This window comes from Phycodurus eques, chromosome 19, assembly GCF_024500275.1.
Source record: "Phycodurus eques isolate BA_2022a chromosome 19, UOR_Pequ_1.1, whole genome shotgun sequence".
Lineage (NCBI taxonomy): Eukaryota > Metazoa > Chordata > Actinopteri > Syngnathiformes > Syngnathidae > Phycodurus > Phycodurus eques.
In genome coordinates this window covers 416,433-443,036 of record NC_084543.1, presented here as the reverse complement: position 1 = coordinate 443,036, position 26,604 = coordinate 416,433, and the positions used below count along the sequence as shown (strand labels likewise).

The window sequence follows — 26,604 nt, the reverse complement described above, 5'->3', positions numbered from 1 at the left end:
GCTAACGTCTCCCAATCTGTGTTTTCTTCTCCCTGATATAATGAGAGCTGCTGACCTCAACACCTTTTTGGGGGTGGGGGGCTCACTAATGCGCGCACTTCCTCGGCTCCTCCCACTTGGGCGCCGGTCCAAGTGGGAACACGTCACGTGTGCGCGCCGCGGAGGACGCGGGGTCTCTCCGCAGCCGCGCCACTTTTCCGCGCGCGCGCGTGGAGGAGCGCTCACCTTTCCCGCAATCGCGGGGTGGGCGGAGCGTCGACGCGCGCGTCCGCGTCCCGCCGGCGCGTGACCGCGAGCGAGCTGCATGTGCGTAAGCGCCGTGGACTCGTCGTCACACACACCGGCAGAAGGGCAAGAAGAAGACGAGGAGGAAGAGGAGGAAGAGGGGGAGTGAGCGCCGCCAGTCGCACACAACGACAACACTCCACCTCCCGTGAACGCAACACTCGCTCCTCCATGAGCGCAAGAGCCTCTCTTCTTTTTCTTCTTCTCTTTTCTTCTTCCTGTGAGGAGGATGTGAGGGGAAAATGTTTGTCCTCCAGGTGAGTTGTTTTCCTCTTCCGACTTGCCGACATTCCCCAAAACTAATTGATCGCTTGTCACCTTCCCGCTTGTCAATGCGACGCTTCCACATTTGCAATCGCTCGTCGGCGAGGCGAACGAGTGGCGAGTACGCTCGGCTCACAGCTCTGAGGTTCCGGGTTCCAATCTGGCCTTCGTGTATGGAGTTTGCACGCTTGCCCGCAGGAGTCAGTGCTTTCGTGGATTTTCTGCGGGTGCTCCGGCTTCCTCCCACATTTCCAAAACATGTTCGCTTCATCGAAGACAAACAAATTGTGCGTAGGTGTGAATGCGCGTTTGTCGATATGTGCCCCGACATTGGCCGGCGACCAGTCCAGAGTGCAACCCCGCCCCTCGCCCAAAGTCACCTGGGATAGGCGGTCCGTCGGGAAGACTAACCAGACTCTCAACCTGAGGGGAGGAATTATCAAGTGGAATGGAAAAACTCAATTTTGCCTCAGGTGGACCTGTAAGTAGGATTTGGGTTTCGGTTTCGGTTTCATAACTGTTGGCTTGTAGAAAGTTGGATGCGAACCAGCGTTTGAGGTCAGAGTTCATTCAGGTAGGAAGGAGGAAGAGTGCCGAAAGGGTAGGTGGAGAGCTTCAGATGGGTGTCATCCGCGTAACAGTGAACGTCGAAAAGTTGAATTCTCCCAAGAGGTAGCATGTAGGCGATGAAGAGGAAGGGGCCCGAGACGGAGCCCTGGGGCACACCAGAAGAAACAGGCGAATGATTTCATTGGAACAAACTGCATGTGGCCAGACAAGTAGGAACTGAACATTTGCAATGACGACCTGGCTGAGTTAGATTTAAAAAAAAAATAAAAATTTAAAAGAAAATAAAAATAAAAATTAGGGTTAGGGTTTTTTGTTTTGTCATGAGAAATTAGTAGAAAATGAGACAAAAAGTCAAGCCGTGTGTTTTGGCTTTTCCCTGTCAGGGGTCACCGCAGCCAAAGTGTAGAAAAGGAGAACGTCACGGTTGGCATATTCCCATTGAGGTCTTCTTCAGGATAGTGGAGTCGGGCTGTTCCAGTCCGACTCTTCAGTTGGATTTGTTTTCGGGATGTTCCGGTTGGAATGTTCGGGGGTTCTGTAATTGAGACGTAGTTGGAATGTTCCATTTGGGATTTTCAGGTCAAGAAGACACTTAGTTGTCACTTAGGATGTTCTCGCGGGGATTTTCTCGACGGGATGTTCTTGTCGGGATGTTTTCACAGGGATGCTTTCGTGGGGATGTTCTAGTTGCGATGTTCTCGCGGGGATGTTCTCGTCGGGATGTTCTCACGGGGATGTTCTCAAAGGGATGTTCTCGTGGAGATGTTCTTATCGGGATGTTCTCGTTGAAATGTTCTCTGTGGGAGATTCTTGTAGGGAGGTTCTCGTGGGGATGTTCTCATTGGCATGTTCTTGCGGGGAAATTCACGTCGGTATGTTCTCGTTGCGATGTTGGGATGTTATCGTCGGGATGTTCTCAAGGGAATGTTTTCATTGGTATGTTCTCGTGGGGATGCTCTCGCGGGGATGCTCTCGTCGGGATGTTCTCATCGGGATGTTCTCGTGGGGATGTTCTAGTTGCGCGGTTCCGCTCTGGATTTTCCATTTTTTCTGTCCGCTCATCCAGGCGGCACCAAAGCGATCTGAGATGAAAGCGAATGAAAGCGAAGTCGCAGCTGCTATCTCGTTGGAAAAACTGTGCGCGCGCGCGTTTGTGTGTGTAACGTGACGTGACACGTGACCTATGTATCGCGCGACAAGGTCACTAATATGTGAAGGCGATAATTCACATGACATTGACAAGATGTCATAGCATGTTTTGATGATGTCATACAGTACATCACGTGATGATGTCATCCCTGTTGAACAGTGGCACGCCACGCGTTTGGTAGCTGGACCGAAGTCATACTAAGCAAAACCAATGCAGCGTGCAACTGTAGTACGCACGTCATTCGCAATCAATATTCACGAGTAAGACCGCAAATTGACACACATTTGATTGTTTTACAACACTCATTTTGTTTGAACTTTACAAAAGAGCGAAAAAGCGGCAAAAATCGGCTGATTTTTTTGGGGGGGGGGGGGGGGGATGTTTGTTTGGATGTCATTATGTGTCTCATGCGTTAATGTGTAAAAAAAAAAAAATTAGAAGGCTTAGGATGAAGTAGTAAATGTCGGTCAGTGCTTATGATCATGTTGAGGCTGGCAGAGCAGGCCCTGACCTCCCACCACCATGTAACATTTAAGTGACGTTTGTGTAACTTTTACGTGACGTTCGCGTGACATTTGCGTGTTTCTGCAGATGTGCGCCGCCTTCTTCGCCTTCCTGCCGCCGGCCTCTCGGGCTGATTTGACGTGCGACGCCGTCCTCGTCGCGGCTGCCGACACCTCACGTAAGTCAACGCGCACGCACGCGCGTCAATAATGACGACATCACTGATTACAGGAATCCAATATTAGTTTCTCGGTGACCTGACATCTTACAGGTTTGACGTTATACAATTCCACACGCGCATGCACACACGCAAAATCCTCCTGTCAAGATATTCCGGTCCAAATATTGAATTGAGAAGTTTTAGTTGTGATGTTGTTGGACACGCATTCACAGGCACAAGCGCACACACACACACAGCAATGTTTGATTTGTGCTGAAAGCAGCAAATATTGTGTTGACGTGACCAATACGTGTGCGTGTGCGTGTACTATAAAGTCCTAGTTGTGTGGTCTCATCTCGTAATTTCAATCAGACAATTCCAAAGCTGCCGATGTTTGCTTGTAGAATGTTAGCGAATGACGCTCATCAATAAATGGCTTCATGTCATCATCAATGAATTCATGAATGACTTCGTCATCATCATTAATGAATAAATGAATCATTTAGTCATCATCATCATTCATGAATGAACGTCGCCAAACAAATAAAGGGACAAATGAGCACCCGAGCTGACGTGTTGTTAAAAATAATTCATAAATATGTGACTTTAATTGCTTTGGACATCTCAAAGAGTGTTTAAGTTTAGCAACCAGGCGGCGTTCCCCCCCGGTTGCGTCCCCCGCCCCCTCAGGTCTGGTCTCAGTGCTCCAAAGCCTCCCAAGTTGTCAGAGCAAGAACGGCAAAGCCCGGGGACACGTTCGTGTTTGCCGTAGTGGTGCTTGTATGGCCGCGGGACCTCTGTCACCGCCGCTTATTGTTGCCCTTAAACACGCACACGCACACACACACACTTAAACACACAGTTCCAGACACACGTACACTCACACATCATGGAAAGCCGTTTGAGCATTTATTCGCTTTTACTGATATCCAGCTTAAGGTGCATGTACTAGTACGCTCTTTGTCCTCAATAAGGTTAGTAAGACATTTAAGCACATGACCAAGACACACTAGTACAGAACGACTACGGAGCACTAGTCAATGTTTTTTCCAGTATTGTTTGACATTTCTGCACACTAGTAACACAACATTGGCACACTAGTGGGACAACTACATGTTACTAGTGAGACAACACTAGGAGTGGGCAAATTGGTGCTGGTAGTATGGTCGAAGAGGCTACAAGTGCGCGACACATGCCTACTAGTGTTACTAGATCAGAACAGTAGTTTACTAGTAAGGTTTAATTGCGTACTAGTCGGCCAAAAGTGGAACTAGTAGTAGAAAGGAACATTGCTCATAAGACGAGTTCCACTAGTGCACTGAATTGTCTTAATCACTAAACTGGATATCGAGGCTATGGAAGAAATGCGAAAACAGCTTTGCATGCGGACGCATTTGAGCTGCCGTTTGTGTTTTCAGTCCAATCGCTGTCGTCCTCCTGGAACGAGACGCAGGCGCAGACCAACGCGAGCGTCCAGCCGAGCGGTGAGGGAGCGACATCAAAGACTCGCTCGCAGGGAGCGCACGCGAAAGCCGGTCAACGCCACTTCCTGTTTGTGTGTCGCGCGGCAGGCGCGGCGGACGCGTACTGCGAGGCGTCCCTGGACGGCATCGGCACCTGCTGGCCTCGCAGCCCCGCCGCCCGCGTGGTGGCCAGACCTTGTCCCGAGATGTTCTACGGCGTCAGATACAACACCACCAGTAAGAACGCCACAGCTACACGCCAACTACGAGCTATCCGCACACCGCCTTCATCCACGCGATAGCAACACGCTAGCTACGCAAAACCTTTAAACCGTCTACATGCCATCTATACACCTTCCGCACACCATGTACACGTCGGCAACACGCCGTAAAACATACATGCCACCAACACACTACCTGCACGCAATCTGTCCTTCACACACCTACGCTCTATCAACATGCCATCGACACAGCAGAAACACACAATTTACGCAGCATCGATACAACTGCGACGCACACTTTACATGCGTCTACACGCCATCCGCATGGACTGAATGCGCCATCTTGCCACTGGCAGCAAAGACAAAAGATGAAAAAAAAAGAAGAATCTAAAATGGAGTAGTGGAGTTGCTCCCTCGGGCTCCAGCGCGTTTGTTTTCACAAATTTGCATGAGCATTCTAATTTGAATGCAGAGACAAACGCGTCATCGTCACAAACGTTGGCAGAGGAGCGTACAGACAAGGCCGCTAATTAGCGTATGTGTCGCTATTTCCTCGTGCTAACATTTGAGAAAAACGTCAACATCAATATCATCAAATAGGAGGAGGCTAACGGCTAACGGGATGCTAACGGCGACGTACAAACACAAAGCGCGCCTCATGTTATTTGTGTTAGCATGTTGAAAGCACGGCTAATGTTGCAGTAATAATGCCTCCTCCCCATACTGCGGTTCACTTATTACGGATTTGGTTTATCGGGCAGTGCTCGTGCAATAACTCACCTGCAGATATGCGATACAGTCAATTTTATCGGCCAATTGATTTCAGTGTGGCGGCAGAAGGTCAATTGAGCTCATGTTCTTAGCAGATAAAGAAACCCCCACTGACTACCATATTCGTGGAAAACAAAAGCCACAGTCAGAGTTGAATGAAATGCATTCACAAATACCAACCTTAGCCCGACCAATAGCTAATGAACACACTCACGACAACTCAACTCGGGAAAAAAAAAAAGAACCATTTCCATCTTCTGTTCCGCTTTATCCTCACTAGGGTCGCGGGCGCGCTCCGCGGAGCCTATCCCAGCTGTCATCGGGCAGGAGGCCGGGTACACCCAGAATTGGTCGCCAGCCAATCGCAGGGCACATAGAAACAAACAACCATTCGCTCTCACATTCACACCTACGGGCAATTTAGAGTCTTCAGTCAACCTACCACGCATGTTTTTGGGATGCGGGAGGAAACCGGAGCGCCTGGAGAAAAGCCACGCAGGCACGGGGAGAACCTGCAAACTCCACACAGGCCAGGCTGGATTTGAACCCGCAACCTCAGAACTGTGAGGCAGATGTGCTAACCAGTCGTCCGCCGTGCCGCGGAACAAATACAAGTAAAGAGCAACGTTTAGCTTAGTTTTTCTACAATTACAGTACTGTAGATTAAAACATCACCGCAATGAATTCTGGGCAGTCATAATACTTTTTGCCGACTACGTTGCCAGGACCGTGAGTGTGAGGAACGGTACAAACGGTCGAGACGGGAGATCGCCCGTTCACGCCTTGTTTGCTCGGGCTGTTGTTCAAGTCATTCAAGCAGCGCCCTGCTTCGTAGGCGTGCGCTTGTGTTCTTCGTGTGGATGGCGACTTCAAGTAGACAATTAAAATACCTGCACCGCTCTCTATAGTGCATGGTATTTATGAAACATAAATATATATGGAAAAATTTAGTCGCCGTATCACAGATTTCATTTTCTGGAACATAATCCACGCGATAAACGAGGGTTTACTGTTCGTGTACTGTACGTGTCGACCGGCGGGGCTAAGGCCCGGTACCCACATAAGGATTTATCAAATCGTAAAATACATTTTTTTTTTTTTATCTGTAACAGCGCCCTCACATGAAGAAAAAATAAATTGGGCATTCAACGGTTTTTGGTCGTATTGTGTGTGTTGCGCTCTGATAATATCAACACAGAACACCACGCTCATAAAGATTCTGTTCCACCACCGATCTTGAATTTAGTCTGCCGAGACAGAAATCTCCTGTAATCAAACGCGATCTAACAAAAGCGAAGAAGAAGAAAGTTCTTCTTCTGAAGAAAGATAAAAACGCAAGGTCGCAGAGGGCACGCGAGAGGAGGAAATGGAAAAATACAAAACTCAACGAGAAAAAAAGACTTGGCGGAGACGTTAAATAAGCACTCTCGGGCTTCCCACAGCTGCACGAGATGGTCCTCCACTTCTGACGTCCACTGGACTTTGTGGTTCGGGTGTTTGAACCGTGCTATTTTGCTGCTATGCTTTTATTTTGAAGGCCTGGTTTTACAGGATAGCGGCTATATTGCGCCGAAGGGATTGGAGGCGGGAGTGTTGTAGAATGGCGATGTCTAATAAAAGACTTGCTTTGGAAAAAGACTTTTTGCCGTTTGCTGAACCCACTTAAACAAAATATGACATCAGGTAAGACGCGTTTGTTTCGATTTGCGGTGGCTTCCTCGACTCCTCAGTCAGGTCGCTTCTTGATCGGCTCCATTCCGTTCCACGTCACAAGACACCGAGTCGTGACTCTCGAGGCGTCGGCTCGGTACACACAAAAAATCTCTATATTTTTTTTAAATATTGAACACGTTTACTATTTAAGATCGTCAGCCCGACCCGTTTGGGACACTAGCGGGTCAAATCCACCTCAGACCGCACGATCATCTTAGAAGACATAAGATAGCACTGGCACTTGTCATCCTTGGTCGGCAAAGTGAGGAATTGGGACAAAAAGCTGCCCGATTGTCTTGAGGTGTGCACCGGACCTAATGTTGTGACGTCAGCGTGTTCTGCGGTGCGGCTAATGTTATTTGTGTTAGCGTGTTGAAAGTGCGGCTAATGTTTTTTTTACATTTACGAGCATGTTCACTAGTGCGGCTCGTGTTGTATGCTAGCGTGTTCGCCAGCACGGCTAATATATCTGTTAGCCTGTCAACCAGTGTGGCTAATGTGTGTTAGCATGTTGCCTGAATGACTAAATGTTATTTGGGTTAGCGTGTTGAAAGTGTGGCTTTTACTGAGTGTTAACATTTTGACCAGGTTGGTTGGCGAATGTTGTGTTAGTATGTTAGGTAATGCGTTTTATGACTTAGCATGTTCACTTGTGTGACTAATATTGTATGTTAGCTTGTTCACTAGCGTGGCTAATGTTATTTGTGTTCGCGTGTTGGGCAACAAGGTCATCCTTACCAACACAAAAGGTGACACTGCGGAATATTGATAGTTGCCCTGTGGACGTTATTGATTGTAAAGTATACTTTAGTGCTCTATTTTTAAACACCATTTAATTATTCATCCTACCTGAATATTTAATGAGCTCAGCAGCCAGCAGCCTTTGCCATCTTTTTTTATAGCGCCGCTGTCAACGTTTGTCACGTCGGTGACCTTGCCAGCTCGTCCTCACTCGTGTGCACACACAAACACGCGCACACAGACACGCTTCCAGGAACGTTTTATTTGGTTCTGAAAGTTGAAATGTTGTCGTTGGGATTTTCCCGTCGGAAATGTTCGGTTGGGAAGTTGAAATCAGGAGTTTTTTTGTTTTTTTGTCGGGATGTTGTGGTTCCGATGGTCAAACAAATCATTCCCATCATCGTGGAAACCTTTTTTTTTTTTTTTTTTTGAAAGTCATCAAAAGGTCCAAGAGTCGTTGGATGACCTTGAACAATGTCAGGACCACTAACTTGGCCAAAGGACGATTGGAAAGTGGGAATGAGCACGAGGGGAAGAAGAAGATGGAGAATGACGAGGAGAAGACATGATCCCCGATAAAGTGTTGCCCTCTAAAAATATCTCATCCATTGTATGGGCGAATATGTTCCATGAATCATCCCGCTGGAAACAGGCTGGATTTCCAAAATTAGACCCCGACAAATCCTGGACTTAACGTCTTTTGTTTGTCTGTTTGTTTCTTACACAGATTCTATTTCATTGACTTTTTGCTTTTCTTTCTTTCGTTCCTCTTTGGGCACACGACACTGATAACGGAAAACAAACATATTCCAAAATTCTATTACATCGTATCACTTTCTAAAACCTTCTAGAATATTCAATAGTATTTTAACACATTTTAGAACAAGCTAAACCCCATCTAAAATCTTCTAGAACAAAACATCCGCCCTAACATGTGCTGACGGTGCTAATGTGTGCCAACCAACGTGTGACGCGTGCCGTCAAACGACATCCGGGGGGCGTGTCCAGCCTGCATGTGACAGCTGTCAGTGCCCCCCCCCCCCCCCCCCCCCCAACACACACACACACACACACGCTCATACCCACACAGCAAAAGCAAAACCAACCCCCCGTTTTCACTTGCTGGTCTCCAGAGGCAACTTGCTGGATGTACAGCCCCCCCACTCCCACTCCCACTCCCCTCCTTCCTCAGCAAAACCACCAACCCCCCCACCATGCTGACTTGTGGAAGTCAAGATGGAGGCGTGTGCGCATGCATGTGTGTGTGTCGGGGGGGCTTAGGGGGAATTGTTCTCCGCCGAACAAGCCTCCCGACCAGCATGCAGCGCACACGCACTCACGCGGTGCGGTGGGAATCGGAGCTTGTTATCCAACGAACACGCACGCACGCACGCACGCACGCACGCACACATGCAGTTCCCTTCGCTGCTGTGGGAATGTGCTCCACTTTCCTCTTTTGGCCCAAAGGCAAACATCACTTGTCTGTGTTTGCGTTGCGGAACGTCTCAGTCGTCTGCTTCCAAAGTAGCGGAAAACCCGTTTACAGGTTTCATTTCACCCGCCATTGTGGGAATTCTCAGTCGTGGCCGTGTCGGTGACTACACGCGGCGCACAAAAACACCGGACAGCCGCAGCCGCCGCACCGAGCGGCCGTGGGAAGTTACCGCATCGAGACACTGGGTTCGATAGTTGAGAAGTCACTGAGAGAAGTCCTGACATCGATCACTGCATAGAACCGTTAAGATAAGTCACGACGTCGATTCACTGCATTAGCGCCCTGCATCGAAATCTCCAGGTGAGTCACTGTACTGCATGAAGGCACTCTTTTGATTTCATGACTTAAGTCACCGCATTGACTTGATACATGGAGTCGCTACATCGAGACGCAACAGAACTGTGGAGATAAGTCACTGCATCTCCGTACTGCATCCAATTATTCAGGTAAGTCACCGCATGGAGTGAGTGCATCAAAGCGCTGCATCCGATCGCAGACAAGTCCCTGCGTTGAATCAAGTTGCGACATCCAGTCGCTGCATAGAATTCTTGATGTTTGTCAGCGTATCTAGTCACTGCACCGAGACGCTGCTTTTAGAATGAATGCGATAACCCGCCGCGTTTGAGTTTATCGATCGAGTCGCCGCCGACAGACAGTCGCTACGTGGAGTCGCTGCATCGAGTCGGCGCGCGTTTCGCCGCGACCGCCTGCCGCGCGTCCGAGCGCCGATCGTTTGTTCCCACGTTTGCGTTGCCGGAGTCGTTTGTGCGCGGTCTTGGGTTGCCACGGTTACCCGGCACGTCAATCGCACTAAGGCGCTGAAGTCCTTTTCCCGGAAACCTAATTAGCGGACAGGAAGGACGGCCGTGCGGCGAGCGAGTCGGCGTCGGATGTTCCGCATCCCGCTCGAGGATTTAGCACCCGCTCGCCAGCGACAAAGGTCGCGGACGAGCCCTGAAATATGAGGCGGGATGCTAATAGGACTGCTGGCCGAGCCTTCGCTTAACGGAGCGGTCGCTTGGCAGCCGCCGACGTCTGAGTTCGGCGCTCGCTCGGCTGCGGCGGAATCTCAAACGAGCTTCCCGGTCGGCCGGAGGTCACGTTGGCGTGGAGATTGCGGGTCGCGATATCGCTTCGGGCTTTGGGGACTCGAGCGTGATGCGGCCAATCTTGACGTGAGATCACATTTCCCCATTCGGCGCCGCGTCGCTATTTTTAGCCCGCCCGCCGTTCGCACGTCGGCGCCCTCGGGCTCCGCTGTCTCTTGGCGTGCTTCCAAACGTTTGCATCAAGACACCGCATTGACTTGCTACCGGTAGGCCCCTCGATTGAATAAGTCATTGAATCGAGTCACTCGAGGAAGGGGCGACACGGAGTCACTGCATTGAGCCACCGCTTCCGGTCGCTGTATTCAATCATAGAAATAAGTCACTGCATTGACTCACTGCATCGAATCATAGATTTGTCACTGCATCGAGCCACTGTATTGAAATCACGACATTGAGTGCATAGTCACTGCTTCCAATCATTGAAATAAGTCAGGGCATCGAGTCACCGCATTAATCGGCTACGTCGGCTCACTGCATCGAGTCACTGAATAGAGCCGCCGCATCAAGTGACTTCATCGCGTCGCCGCTTCGAGTAGTACCGCTTCACTGTATTGACGCATAGAAATAATTCACCGCATCAAATCTTTCAAATGAGTCGCTGCGTCAAGTCACCGAAATGAATCACTATCAAGTTGCAATATCAAATCACTGCAAAATGTTACAAATATTGTCTCGTTTTTATTTGTTGTGTATTCTTGTGGGATGTGTGTGTGTGCATATTTCTTTTGAGTGTATATCTTTTGTTGTTAAAGTACTAAAGTTGAGGTGAGTTTTGCACTAATGTAGAACCTCGATTTTTGTCGTAAATCAAGCTGCTGCATGGTGACTTATTGACATAAGTCACTGCGTGGAGTCGCTGCGGAGGAGTCTCGAACCAGCTTCCGAGTCAGGAAGGTCACGTCGGTGCCGCCGAACGTGCGCGGAGGTGGCGGGTCGCAATTTCGGGTCGGGCTTTGCGGACTTCGGCGCGACGCGGCTAATCTTCACGTGCGTTGACGTTTCCCACTCAGCGCTGTGTCGCTATTTTATTATTTAGTTGCAAAGAGGTACATTTGGAAAGTTGGGAAACTGTACAGTTGTAATGTTGTAAAGTCATAAAGTTCGAATGCTGGAATGTTGTAAATTTGTACGGTCTTCAAGTTGTGCAGCTTCATTTTCATAGGGACTCGCCTTCAGAAGCATCTTGGCATCTTTTAAGACCAAGCCACCAAAAATGAGCTTCAGTGGAACTCCACACACACACGCGCGCGTACAACCGCACACAAACAAATGAACACAACACGCACACAAAAGGCAGCTGACACACACGATGTTAGTGTGTGTGCTGCTGTTGACATTAACGGCGTGAAGAAGACTAATGAGAGTTCCCATGCTAGAAGGTCACACACACGCACACACAGACACACGATTCGTGTTGTCATTTTGGGGAATACCACACATTGGTGTGACGTGTGGGTTTGTGTGTATTATGTGTGTGTGTGTGTGGGTGTTTGTTTTTGTGTGTCCAAGTCTGTGTGTCTGTAAATTGAATACAAAATGAATGTTGTCGTTTTCAGAAATGTTTCACTTTTGCAGCATGTGTGTGCTAATACGTGTTCATGTGTGTTTCTGTTTGTGTGTGTAAGAATGGTAATGGAATAGTTGATTCAATGTATACTTGTTAATGTGTGTGTGTGTTTATGTATCTGCGTGTGCTTGTTTTGTGTGTTAGTAAATTGAATAAAAGATAAATGAATGTCAAATGTTCGGGAATGTCAGTATACGTGAGCAAACGGAAGAGTGTGTGTGTGTGTGTGTGTGTGTGTTGGTATTTTTTGGAAAACGTGACAACTTTGTGGCATGCGTGTGCTAACGGGAGTGTGTGCATGTGTGTGTGTGTAAATTTGCCATTTTCACGAGTGTCCCAATGTTGCGGCGTGTAGACAGCGTGTACAGGAAGTGTCTGTCCAACGGGACGTGGGCGGCGAAGGGCAACTACTCCAAGTGCACGGCCATCCTGCACCAGGAGGTGAGCCGGCGTCGAATCGTCTTTCCTCAGTTTTCTTTTTTTTCTTCCTTCCTTTCCCACCGACCGAGCGGCCAAAAATTGCGTTTTTGCCGCCGCGGCCCGGTTTTTGCTTTTGGTCGACGGGGACGCGCGCATGTGACGTCATCGCGATCGGTTGCCGAACTTCGCCATCTGCTCGCCGTCCTGACGAAGGCGGCTCCGGAATATTCTCCGTGGGGGTCTAGGGAATCGTTCCCTCATTCGCTATATCCAGAGTTTACGGAGTGGACCTAGTTAGTTCCTAAAATGTCCACTAAATTTTATTTTGTAGTGATTCGGGAATGATGAATGTTTGCGAACGCTCCCTAAACACTTTATACGGCCGCATTTTCATACAGTTGACGTTCGGGCTAAACCGATTCATCGAAGAGTCCCGAATCATGACACGGCGCTGCCTCGAGAAACTTGTTTTGTTTTTTTGTTTTTCATTCCCTGAAACACGCTTGTATCTGAAAACAGTTCATCTCAAATTTAGACTTTTTCTTTTTAACAAGGAAAATAGCACTCTGTAATACTGTACTTTATCAAAAGATGAACTCATAACCTAATTCCATAGAATGTAAAGACTGAATCAGTTTAGGCATCATGTTTTAATGCTGCAATCCAATTCATTGTGATGCTCCTTCTTGGCTACTGGGGGGCGCTACAACACTCAACAGTCATGCAGACACAAACGAGGAAATAACTTTGTTTTCCGTAGAGGATAAAGAATATATGTCTGTGAGAATTGTTATATTATCTGATCTAGATGTGTTATATATGAAATATTCGAAAGCTCTTAACAATGCAACTATCAATGCTAACCGTTAGCATGTCAATGGTATTTTCCATTGTATGTTAGCATGAAGCTAGCGGTTCGTGAGCCCATATTGTTCAGTTGTTTTAAATATACAACGTGTAATTATATTTGTTTAGTTTTGAAGTAAATTCCAGCCTACGAGAGTGGCAAGAAAGCATTTTGTATTTTTTTGATGACATGTTGACTATTTGCCAACGCGCTGGTTGTTGTCAAGTGAGGTGATGAATTGTGGGATGCGCCGACGACAACAAATAGCGCTCACGCGGAGGGAGCCCGGCGCAGCCCGAGAGATTGCGCGTGCGTCAACTCATCGCCATGGTGATTTGGCCATGCAGCAGCTGATTATGGGATGTGGGCAGGTGCGTGCGTGCGGATAAAAGATTCTAATCCCGACGCACATGCCAGGAGGTCACGTAAATCCCGCCGCCGGTCCCGCTCGGGCCTTGCTCCGAGAAAAAAAATAAATCTGTCATCCAATCATTTTCTGCTGGGTTTGTCCTCATTTCTCTGGGGACCGGTCGCCGGAATATGAAAAAACAATGGACTGGTCGCTAGGCCATGAATGGATGAACAACAGACTGGTCACCAGCCATTTTCCGCCATTCGCGTTGTTGCGTTTGTGACCTGTCTTCAGCCTTCCGATTGGCTCACAGCACTCCCTCCTGCCCGGGCGTGCAAATTAAATATTAATCACGCGAGGGCTCCGGACGGAGCCCTGCTGCAAATTGCAAAATTGCCTATAGAGTATATGCCACTAGATATTTCTTTAGTATATATATATATATATATATATATATATATATATATATTTTTTTAAATTTCCCCCCACACCCCCAAAACATGCGTGGTAGGTTGACTGACGACTCTAAATTGCCCGTAGGTGTGAATGGTTGTTTGTTTCTATGTGCCCTGCGGTTGGCTGGCGACCAGTTCAGGGTGTACCCCGCCTCTCGCCCGAAGATAGCTCCAGCACGCCCGCGACCCGCATGAGGAGAAGCGCAACGGAAAATGGATGGATGGATATATTTTCTTATTAATTGTCCAATTAATCACTTATTGGAATTGTACTCTGCCAAATATCGTAAACGGCACCGACCTTAAAATATCCATATCGGGCAGGCCATAATAGTAACGATAATAAGGACGATGATGATGAGGACGATGATGATCTTGATGACAATGACGATGACGCTGCTTTGCAGAAGAAGGCCAAGATGCACTACCAGATGGCGGTGATCATCAACTTCCTGGGTCACGCCATCTCCATGCTGGCGCTGCTGGTGGCCTTCTTCCTCTTCCTGTGTTTGAGGTGAGCAGGATAATCCCCCCCATCCCGCCTCTTATTCCAAAGCGAACGCCAAGTAGGACACATTGACACGTGTGAGGAGAATACGAGAAGACAATCGAAACACTTTGATGCCACCGCGTGAGGAGGAGACAAAATGGGACGGGGGGCGCAGATGGGCGGTGGGGGGCAAGGACGGCAACGCGCGCACACAGAAATGTGGCGGTGGCCGTTGATCCGAGAAAGACTTGCAGACCTCGTGGCCCCAAGAGTGCGAAAAGCGCCAAGGAGAAAAAGAAAAACACATTTATGCACAAGTCGTGTTGGGGGTGAGCTGTGAGCCTCGGGGGGAGGGGCAAAGTGATGCAAAAGCGCCGCAAAATAGCCGAAGGTCACATGACGGGGAAATTGGGAAACTCTCAAATGAATTTGTCGTCGGTAGCGCCGCCGTCCTCGCGGTCAGCACGTCTGCCCCACAATTGAAAGTTCCCCGTTTGAATCTGGGTTTTTCCGTCCACAATCCAAAACCATGTTAGCTTCATCGAAGGTGACGAAACGTGCGTTCGTCTATAGGCGCATTTGTGTCGGCTGGACCCAGATAGTTCCGGAAAATCCTCCGCCTTCGCAATCCTTTTGCAAACGACGGCATTCCTGATGCACTGTGGGAAATCGAAGGACGCGACGCCAGCGCCGCACTTTTTTCGCAGATTTTTAAACGCGCGCATCTCATTTTCGCTACGTCACGAGATTTCACAGCGATCTTTTTTCCACATGGACAAAAGTTACGGCCGACTCACATCGCAAAAAACGCGAGTCTGTCAGAAACACAACGGCCAAAGTTTGGGATCAAAAGGAATGCGTCTCCGAAGAGGCTGATACGACCGCACGTCTACGCTAAAGTCAACACGGTTAGCTGACGGAGAATAGCGTTGTTACAATGAATTGGAATCCGTCACGGGCGGTTTGGATAGAGGGAAGACGGAAACGCCTGCCGACGTGCTTATTGAACAAACGCTCACAAAATCGACAAGTAGCAAACTGACGGACGGATGCTAGTTGGCTGACACTTCGCCACTTAACTGTCAGCCAACTCTGCGCTCTCATTGGCTAGCTCTCACCTTTTAAAGCCACACACATTCAAAGTGAAAAATACTAAAGCCGTGGTTCTCAAACCTTTTACACCAAGTGCTGTATCGCCTCAAAATATATATATATATATATACAGTGCTATTTCCTTGTTGTTACCATACATAACCAACTGGAACAAATTCCAGTTATTTATACATACAGTGGCTGTTTGTGGTCGGGCTCGAGCTCCGATCCTCACGAAACGGGAAAATCTGTGAATAATCGGCATGAAAAAAACAATTATTTCTGAAAAAAATGTAAATAAGACGGGAATTGGGTAAAAACAAAAAAATAACAACAATAATCGGGGGGATCGGGTAAAAAAAACTCAAAAATAAAGACGTGGGTGATCAGGTTAAAAAAACAACAACGCTTGAGGTGTTATGAGCAAAACTTGCCAGAGACACCGGAAGAAGGCATTCAGAGGAAGGTTTTACGAGTTTGCTTGCGGTGTGGCAGGAGCATCCGCTGCCTGAGGAACATCATCCACTGGAACCTGATCAGCGCCTTCATCCTGAGGAACGCCACGTGGTTCGTAGTGCAGCTCACCATGAGCCCGCAAGTGCACGAGAGCAACGTGGTGAGTTCCGCAAACCGGTCGAGACAAAAGTCAACATTCCTCAAATGGACTATTTTACATCCACATTTCCATCTACATCCATTGAGTTGATTTTATTTTCCTTTTTTCGACATCAAGCTTGAGCACAAAGGTTTATGTCGGCCTGACGTTCGACAGCGGAGCGACTGAGCGCGCGTGTGTTTTTTTTTTTTGAAGGTGTGGTGCCGCCTGGTGACGGCTTCCTTTAACTATTTCCACTCCACCAACTTCTTCTGGATGTTCGGCGAAGGCTGCTACCTGCATACGGCCATCGTGCTCACGTACTCCACGGACAAACTGCGCAAGTGGATGTTTATCTGCATCGGATGGTGTACGCACGTGCACACAAAAGCAAACACACACACTCAGACCGCGGGGCCCGCCTTTGAAGGTCCGAGGTGCGATGCCACCTGGTTGTTGTCGTTGCTTAGCATATGGTAGCCTAGGCAATTTCGTGAGCGAACGTACGTTAACCCTTCGGAATTTGCTGGATTCCCCCAGAAATGCGATCCATCCATTTTCTACCGCGTAGCCGAGGTCGGGTCGCGGGGGCAGATTCTGCTTCCTCGTGGCAAGGCGTGTCAGTAGAATTGAGGAGGTCTTCGAATGTATTCTCCCCACCGACTCGCAACGTCCCGACTCGAGGTCAGCGGCGCCCCGTCCCCACTATACACACTGTTGACGGTGCACGGCTTCCCCCTCCTGAGACGGCGGACCAGAATTTCCTCGAAGCCGTCCGGAAGTCTTTCTCCGTGGCTTCACCGAACTCCTCCCATGCCCGAGTTTTTGCCTCAGCGACCACCAAAGCCGCATTCCGACGGGCCGGCCGGTACCCGTCGGCTGCCTCAGGAGGACTCCTCCTTCAGCTCGACGGCATCCATCACCGCCGGTGTCGGGGACTTCCGGGTCTCGCTGTCATTGCCCGCGTGAGCATCGAAGTCCCCCAGCAGAACGATGGAGTCCCCAGCGGGAACGCTTCTCCGGCACCCCCTCCGAGGACTCCGAAAAGGGTGGGTCCTCTGAACTGCTGTTTGGCGCGTAGGCACGAACGACAGTCAGGACCCGTCCCCCCGCCCGAAGGCGGAGGGAGGCTAACCTCTCGTGCACCCGGGCGAACCCCGACGTACGGGCGCCGAGCAGGTGCGGGTGTACTTATTGCCCCCCGGCTCGGCCTCTCGCCGTGGGCGACTCCAGAGCGGAAGAGAGTCCGACCCCTCTCGAGAGGACCGGTACCGGAGCACGAGCCGTGCGTGGAGGCGAGTCCGACTACATTTAGGCGGAACTTCCGGAACCTCGCACGCCAGCTCGGGCTCCTTCCCTGCCAGAGAGGTGACGTTCCACGTCCCTAGAGCCGGCTTCTGTCGCCGGGGATCGGATCGCTCGCGCCGCACCCGACCCCTACGGCCCCTCCCGCAGGCGGCGGGCCCACGGGAAGGCGTAAATGCGAACGTGATCGTTATTTAAGTCACCGCAACAATGACCAGCACGCAAACAGTTGTCGATATGTTCTCGTGTTTGTGTTTACGGAAGACATTTTATTTTCTCTCCAAAAGCCATCACCACACATCGAAGTGACACTTCCTCCAAAGTCCGACCTTTGCCAAATTCAAACAATTCAAATGTGTGTGGAACTCTACTGTGCGATATTTCATGCGCTTGGAAAAACTGTGAAACACTTCATATATTGTGGACGTACTACTGCAGTACATAGACCACAATTCTATTCATTATCTTCCTGCATGACTGTTGATCTTTTATTGTAACTACCTTGGATTTTTTTACGTTAGATTTGATTTTCTGTATTTGACTATAAGTCTGCGCAGTGGCACTAAACGGCCTCGTCTTGTGTCCACCCGCCAGGTATCCCGCTCCCCATCATCGTGGCCTGGGCCATCGGGAAGCTCTACTACGACAACGAGAAGTCAGTTTTGCCTTCTGACCGCCGCACGCCATTTTCACCCACCGACGCAAACACATTGTCGCTCTTTTGAGGACTTGCCGCTTTTTCAAGCGACAAGCCGTCGCATTTTTGCTTCGCGTTACGACCTTCCCGCTCGAGTGACGTGGGAAACAAAATGGCTCGGCATGCGGGCGAGGAGAGCTACAGACGACTAACCGTAACCACACACGGTCAAACGCGTTCAGATCAAATGTGAACACTCGCAGGGAGCCGACCCCAGCTCCTGATGTCACTCACTAGGCAACGCCCCTTAAAGGCAAACACTCAACATGAATACTACAGTGTGGGTATTCTGATTATTTCTTTACAATTTTCTCTCCGATCATTTATTGAGCTTTTAGATATTGCAGTGTTATTTTTCTTTTTCTTTTTTTTTTTTTTTTAGGGGCAGGAACAGATTTTCAGTTGATCTAAACGGGGGTAATGAATGCGTCTCCCGCAGATTTTTTTCCCACTTTTTTTTTCGGGGTGGGGGAACCAATCTCCGTTTTTGTGGAAAAGGCTTATTGGCGGTCTTTTCCTGCTTATTGAATAATTTTGGGGTGTTAAGAAAAAGGTATTGCATGTGGATCAATGATCTGTGAATTTTCGCTATTCGTGGTCGAGCCTGGTCCCCCGCAAACGGTGGGGGGGGGTTCCACTATGCCCAAGTTTTTAAGCGTGCTCGCGGAATGAATGAAACGTGCAAGTCAAGGTACCTCTGGACTCTGTGAAAAGCAACCAATGGCGAGCCAGGATCAAGTCTAGTGCGGTCACCATGGTGACGTGTGTCCTGTCGTGCGGCCAGGTGCTGGTTCGGGAAGCGAGCGGGCGTCTACACGGACTACATCTACCAGGGTCCCATGATTCTGGTTCTGGTGGTGAGTTGCTTTTGAAAAACCTCGTCAGTTCTGTTTCTACTTGGCGACGGTTCGCACGGGACTGTGAACGCTCGTCTGTCGCCTTAAACTACCGATAAGGAGTTTGACAAAACCCTGATTTTTCCATTCAAAAAATGAAATTCATGTACTTCAATGTCTCTTTGTACTCTGAAAATAAGGAATAGAAGTGCCAAAATGAAATCAATATCCAAATAATTCAATAAATGGGCACGGCAGACGAGCGGTTGGCACATCCGCCTCACAGTTGTGAGGTTGCGGGCTCAAATCCCGCTGCGCCTGTGCGGCGTTTGCATGTTTTCTCTGTGCCCGCGTGGGTTTTCTCCGGGTACTCCGGTTTCCTCCCACATCCCAAAAACACGCGCGCTAGGTTAATTGAAGACTCTAAATCGCCCATAGGTGTGAATGCGAGTGGTTGTTTGTCTATTTGTGCCCTGCGATTGGCTGGCGACCGGTTCAGGGTGTAGCCCCGCCTCTCGCCCAGAGTCAGCCGGGTAGGCGCCCGCGTACCGGCGACCCGCCATGTAGAAAATGGATGGACGGATAATTAAATAAATAAATATTGAAACAATTCAATACTGAATAATTCAACGCTTAATGACACATACTTTCTATTTATTTCATGAAGTATTTACTTCTTTAATTTTGGCACTCTCGGTCCTCTATACTACATATTTGGAACATTGGCGTCTGTTTTTTTTTTTTTTTTTTGGGAAAGAAAAGCTATTTTTGTGTGAAAAGCTGCAAACGCAGCCAGCCGAAAGCTGCGTCCACTTTCTCAGGTATCGTGCAGAGAGATCTGAAGGTGATTCGAATTGGATTCGAGGACTGCCGTACGTTGCATGGCGACGTGAAAGGTTTGCAACCTAAAGAGACAAAAAGCACTTCATCTGTCACGCTAAAACCCAGAAAAGCTACGTTAACGTTCCACTTTAGCGGACTGCTAGCTGGTCACACATCGGCTAAGGTTCCAGTTGGTCAGCGAAGTCAAAGACATCATGAAAAAAACAGGACTTGTACAGCTAACTAACTCAAGCGGTGGAACGTCGAGGAACGTTGCCGGTGCATTCAGGAACGTTTTTCACTGATGAGGGTTTTTGTTGTGGAGGCAAAGGTACGTAGGTAAAAATGCAAAATGAAGGTTTCCACATAGTACCCTGACGGTTCCGTGACTGACTTGTATGACTACGGGAACTGCTTTACGAGCAGAACGGTTTGCAAATAGTACCCTGTGTGTGCGCGCTTAATAGTGCCCAAAAGCGGTTCCCCTATTCGCACAAGCAAAAGAACCATTTGGGTACTCTGTAGGACCGTTATGTTTAGAGTGAAGGCAGGGGAACGGGAGCAATAAAAAAAATACTTATGAGGGTAGGGCAAAACAAACGGTACTGGAACAAGATAAACAAAATAATAAAAGACATTAACATTCCAAAAATCAAGAAAGGCGAGGGATAGACTGGCATGACATGAAACATGGACGTTTGGAAACAATCGGGCCACACAGACTGAACGAAACCATCCATCCATCCATCCATCTTGTGAGCCGCTTCCCCTCACGCGGGCCGCGGGCGTGCCGGAGCCCATCCCGGCTATCCTCGGGCAGGAGGCGGGGAATGTTTGCAGAATGTGTGTGCGTGTTTCAGATCAACTTCATCTTCCTCTTCAACATCGTCAGGATCCTGATGACCAAACTGCGAGCGTCCACCACCTCAGAGACCATTCAGTACAGGTAGACCGGTCGCCCGAAGGGTGCGGGCCGCCGTCGGCCGCCGCTCACTGAGCGTTTGTGTGTCCAGGAAAGCGGTGAAGGCCACGTTGGTGCTCCTCCCCCTTCTGGGGATCACCTACATGCTATTCTTTGTCAATCCCGGCGAGGACGAGATCTCGCAGCTGGTCTTCATCTACTTCAACTCCTTCCTGGAATCCTTCCAGGTGAGACCCACGTCCGGAGGACATAAGGGCAACTTTCTGACGCCTCTCGGACGACATTAGACGACGATCAGAAGACATTCGGACGTGGCCGGCAATTTCCGTCTGGAGCCTGCTGACTTTTGTGGTTTTGGTGCGTCTGTCCCGCAGGGGTTCTTCGTGTCCGTCTTTTACTGCTTCCTGAACAGTGAGGTAGGCCAAGTCCCGCCTCCTCTGCCACATTGCGGGATGCGTTACCATGACGACCGGACACAACACAACTCCGTCGCCGACGTCGCAACCGGGTCTAACAAAGCAGTCACCTGCCCTGCATGCGCGACACACACGTCGTACACACAGAACACACACACACACTCAACGCACAAAATGGGCATACGACACACACAAGATACAGGCAATACACACGTACACATGCACATACGACACACACACGACATTTATGTGTGAAACACACACACATAGCACACCCACAAGACAAATACACGTTACACGCACGCGCGCGCGCACACACACCATACAAAATGCACATACGACTCACAGATACACACATGCATTAAAACACACACACACACAGCATAAACACAGAAGACGCACACATACAAACGCATGCGACACACACGTGCAACACGCACATTCGCACAACACACGACATGCATACATGTGACACACGCAGCACACGCACGCAGGCAAAACATGAATACACATTCCTCACGCACCCGTGTCCAACTGACACACACATGCCCGACACACCCTACACACGTGCACGTGACAATCATACACAGGCGACACACACAATAACATGCACATCACACACACTACCTATACGTGTGACACAAACATGCATGACACACATTTGACTCACACGCACACATGCGCAAGATGCAAAGACACACAACACACACACATATGCTCGCAATAAACACAACAATCATATATGCGACACGCACACACACCCACGCACAAGGTGGCGTGTGGAGTTTGGCCGTCCAGCGAGCGTCATCAAATTTCGCCCTTGCGACGATGCGGCCGCTAAGCGGAAGAACGACAACGGACGTCCCGTCAGGAAGCCGCTCGATTGCCGGCGGCCGCAGGATATCGATGAACGTCCGCCTCGTCGGTTGAAACGGCGAGGGGCGTCCCGACGTGTTCGCTGACGTCGGCCTCAGAGAACAAAAATGTCAGCCGACACGCGAACAACGGGGATTTGATTCGGGCACGTGCGTGGCGAGCGTTCATCGATTTGACGATTTTTAATCAGCGTCCCGATGATGTAGTGTACGGCATCAGGTCGTCATGGTTACCACCTCCAACACAACGCACGCAGATACCAACACAGCACAACTCAAGTACAAAATTGTCACAAAGACTGTGTGTGTGTTTTTTTTTCTGCGTCTGCGTGCGTGTGTGGTGTGTGTATTTTGTGGATGTCTGTGTGCATGGTGTGTGTGCTCTGTGTGCGTGTTTGTGTGTCCTGTGTGTTTATTCGTGTGTTTGCATGTCTGTCTGAGAAATGCACGTATGTGTGTTGTGTACGTTGGGTTTGTGTTCTTTATGTATGTGTGCATGTTGTGTGTTTGTGTGTGCGTGTTTGTGTCTGGGTGTGTGTGCGTGCGTGCGTGCATGTGGGCGTGTGTGGCCTTCAGGTGCGCTCGGCCGCCAGGAAGCGCTTCCACCGCTGGCAGGAGCAGCACTCCATCCGGGCCCGGATGACCCAGGCCATGTCCATCCCCACGTCGCCCTCGCGGGTCAGCTTCCACAGCATCAAACAGTCCACGTCGCTGTGAAAACCCGGCGCCCGCTTCGCCCGCCCGGCGCCTTTGATGAACTCGGACGATTACGGGAGCAAAAGATGCCCGCTTTGGATCTGGAACGTGAGTGTGAATGTGGCGCACGTTCCCGTCCGCCATCTTCCCTCCGGGACTCGGTGGCGCAACGCGCCGGCACGGCCGCCCGTCACCGTCTTTCCGGAAACTTTCAACACATTCCGCGCTTTCTACCGAAATCCTTTTCCCGCCTTGAACACGTGCACGCCGTTTGATTGGGATCACACGGCAATGTCGGAAAGTTGGCTGGTGGACGTGTCACTTCCTGCGTCCAAAACAAATAGCAAATGCTAAGCTAAGGTAGCAAATGCTAATGCAAAGTGATATGTTAGCATGTAAGATGCCTTTCTGCAAGCTGGTGTGTGAAAACGACAGCACGTACCAGACTGGCGGATATGACATTTCCTCCGTCCGAAACAAAAAGCAAATGTTAAGTGACGCTAGCAAATACTAAGCTATGCAAGCAAATGCTCATGCTAAGGTACACGTTAGCACATAAGTCTCCTTTCTGCAAGCTGGTGTGTGGAAACGAGAGTGTGTGACTCATTTCCCAAAGCAAAGCCTAAGTTAAGATAACAAATCCTCAGCTAAATGTCGGTGTTCAAAAATCTTTTTTCGCAGAAAGCCAAACTGAATCCCTGAGGAGTTGATTCTGTGTCAACCGCCGTTGCAATTGTTAGCCGCATCGATTAGCTAGCTAGCGCCCAGCTCGTTAGCTGCGTGATGAGCAGACGAGGGTCAAACAATTAACAAATAATTAATGAGCTAACAATTAATGAACTGCACTGGAGAGGCTTCTGGTCTTCTTCTCTTGACGTCAACGTTGCCGTTGTTGTTTACTGGTCGGCCGATCGGGAACCTCCTTGTAAACCTCTCCGGCCGCTGCGGAACGTCGTTTGCGCGCGTATATCCAAAGATGTGTTTGGAACAAACCACAGATATGAAGACAAAACGCAATATGCCAACACCCTGTAGCATCCTGGCTAAGCGACGTGGCTACATGGCGGACATGTTGGCGGGGGCGACGTTCCCATCAAAGGCAATGCACAGACGTTGACATTAAGTCCTAACTTTCACGTTTCACAACCGATTTTCACGAGGTTTACGTTTTTGTCAACGGCAAAGTGTGTGCTATCAATACACGACGTGGGCGAAAAAAAGACCCAGAAATATTTTTACCTGTGAAAGGTTACTCCCAGTTCCAGTCGCCAGGACTTTGACCTCCGAGCTTAGCGTCGCCGTCGGCACGCATATCAAAAGGGGCGTGTCATATCTGCCTATTCATATCTGTGGAATAAATGCTCAGACGACTTTCCGTATGCCGCTGCTGTAGCGTCCTGGCCCTGCTGTTTTTGTTTCCACGTGTGGCATCAAGTGTGTGATGTCATCAACACGCGTCACATTGTGTGAAGATTGACACTCGCGTCTTGGTGAGCTAGCTGGTGTTTGTTGTATTTATTTGGCTTCTTGACATTTTCCTATGGACCCCGGGAGACCAGCTGAACAGTTTTTGTTTGTTTGTTTGTTTGTTTTATGTCGCACACACAACTTTAAACTCACGCTTGCAAGATACGTGAAGCCAGACGCACAGCGAGTGACTCTGCCAAATACACGGAGTACGTTTCCAGATTCGGATTCGCTGACTAAGTTGGGCGCACCAGATACTAAAAGTTTGCGGGTGCTGCTTACAAAGTTGCGCTTGCAACAGCCGTGTATCAGGTTTCGGCCGAAAATAACATTTGGCTCTCATACACACCCAAAACCTCACACTCACCAAAAGTCTCACATTAACCCAACAAATCTCTCACAAAAAAAATATCACACCAACAAATCTCTCTCACACACACCAAAAATAAATATATATATATATATATATATATATATCACACTATACCCAAACAAACTCACACTAACAAACCTCTCACGTGCACCCAAAAACACACATTTTACACCCCAAAACTCACGCATACAGCCAGAAAAACTCTCACACCCAAAAATCTTGCATACGCTCCAAAACAACTGACATCTTGGTTTTGTCGTGAATGAAAAAGGATTTTAGCCACGTGAGTTTTTGGGTAAGTGTGAGAGTTTTTGTGCACGTGAGAGCCTTTACTGCACCTCGTCAGCACGGCGCCACGCACTAAGTTGCGCTCTGGATACGTGTGTGCGCAATGTTGGCAGGAACTCATTCCATGAAATCGAATGACGTACATAATAGAAGTCATTGTAATCATTACATTACTGGGAGAAAGTGTCTCATTAAATGATATGATAGTTGCTCTTGGAAATTTCCATGATCACAATTTTACATATGAAAAATATTTCGTAAATTTCACGCTTGTGATTCGCTCTCTCTGGGCATGTGCCATTCTGCCGCAGTCTCAAACATCACAATTTTCCCCGAGTATGACCTCCAAGCGCCACCTTGTCGCGCAACCTATTAGTTTGACATTTTGAAAATGTTCGACTCAGAGTTGAGCACATTCAATAACATTGACTTTTGAACACTAACATCTTTATACTTTTTTATGGAACAGTCCCGTATCTGGTTGTCATATGAAGCCATAGTGTGGAAATTGTGCACATTTGTCATGAGGTCAACATGGTATGGTATAATGGTTTTCCACATTTAATGCAACAAAGCCATTTTTAATGATTTATTTACATTTCATCATGTTTTGTTATCAGTTTAAAGAACAAATATGTGGGTAATTCCAAAATAAGGATCGAGGTGTCGATCCACTTTTTTGTAGGAAACACCCAAGGTTCCGGCCGATGCAATGATTCCAAATTAAGAGGCGTATCAAAATGTAATCATTGAAATCATGAGGCTTTTCAACAAGGGTAACTAACGAATTGTAAGTCATCTTGCCAGCACTGGGTATGCGTTCGGCGCAGGAGCGAGCTTTGTCGCGCACGTGCAAGACAAAAAAATAAAAAAATAAATAAAACGTTCATGTCGTCTCCCGGGTTGTGTGTTGTCCTACTGACTAATAAAGTGTGTGTAGCATTGACTCAAAACAAATAAACTCGTCTGCTTTATTTATGGCAGCGACACACTGGACTTCCTGTCAAAACACGCGCACGCTACATGCGACACATGACAGCGGCGTTTGTCTCCAGGGCCGCGTGAGAGCAGAGTCCACATTTGGAGCGTTTTGTGATCCTTTTAAGCCGTCACCGGGGGAGGGGCAGGGGTGTTGCGCGAGGGCCGCACTGGGGCGTAATCAAGAGCGCGCATGATTCCAAAAGTGGAATATCCTCGCCTCCCTGCGGTCGCTGTCGCCGTCGGCCGTGCTAATTGTTCGGCGGGGACGTGTCGGGTGGTGGTGGGGAGGGAGGGAGGGGCTCGGGGGTGACTTCCTGCAAGGACCCCCGCCCACCTTCATTTTAGAGGTCAGGAGGATTCATCATCGCCGACGGCAACGACGACGACGTTCCCACGGCGACGGCCTGCGCGTGCGTCCGCTGCATTTGGTACCTCGGCGCACGTAATCCGCCTCAAAATAGCCCCACTCTCACGTCGCTCGAACCGAGGCAGCGATACTACTCAAAAACGCAATATTGCGGCACCGATCTGGCGCAGTTCACAATGCATATTTATCTAACAACATGACAAAAACATCCAACGCTGAAATAAAACGCATCATGCTCACCAGCGATCCCGTTTAAGAAATGTATGAATAATGTGTACATTTCACTGCAGATGTG

The 26,604-nt window shown here is 48.9% G+C and overlaps 1 protein-coding gene across 2 annotated transcripts; it reads left to right on the top strand.

The window, feature by feature from the left end:
* Positions 1 to 194: 194 nt before the first annotated feature.
* LOC133417699 (corticotropin-releasing factor receptor 1-like) lies at positions 195 to 26,066 on the top strand. 2 transcript variants are annotated; one of them, XM_061705698.1, is made up of 14 exons: positions 195 to 542; positions 2,861 to 2,951; positions 4,352 to 4,417; positions 4,505 to 4,633; positions 12,369 to 12,454; positions 14,495 to 14,601; positions 16,165 to 16,285; positions 16,481 to 16,634; positions 18,164 to 18,224; positions 19,051 to 19,123; positions 20,785 to 20,870; positions 20,938 to 21,073; positions 21,221 to 21,262; positions 22,714 to 26,066. In XM_061705698.1, exons 1-14 carry the CDS (start codon positions 528 to 530, stop codon positions 22,852 to 22,854), a joined length of 1,308 nt encoding a protein of 435 aa, XP_061561682.1. In that variant the 5' UTR covers positions 195 to 527; the 3' UTR covers positions 22,855 to 26,066. The 2 variants fall into 2 exon arrangements, with proteins under 2 accessions (XP_061561682.1, XP_061561683.1); XM_061705699.1 differs by having other exon boundaries at positions 20,817 to 20,870; positions 22,714 to 22,802.
* The last annotated feature ends 538 nt before the right edge of the window (positions 26,067 to 26,604 follow it).

Bases quoted from the DNA above. Each gene is read 5' to 3' on its own strand.
- LOC133417699 (XM_061705698.1), top strand. The intron at 2,952-4,351 runs GTAAGTCAACGC...TTGTGTTTTCAG, and splicing joins CGCGGCTGCCGACACCTCAC to TCCAATCGCTGTCGTCCTCC. The intron at 12,455-14,494 runs GTGAGCCGGCGT...GCTGCTTTGCAG, and splicing joins CGGCCATCCTGCACCAGGAG to AAGAAGGCCAAGATGCACTA.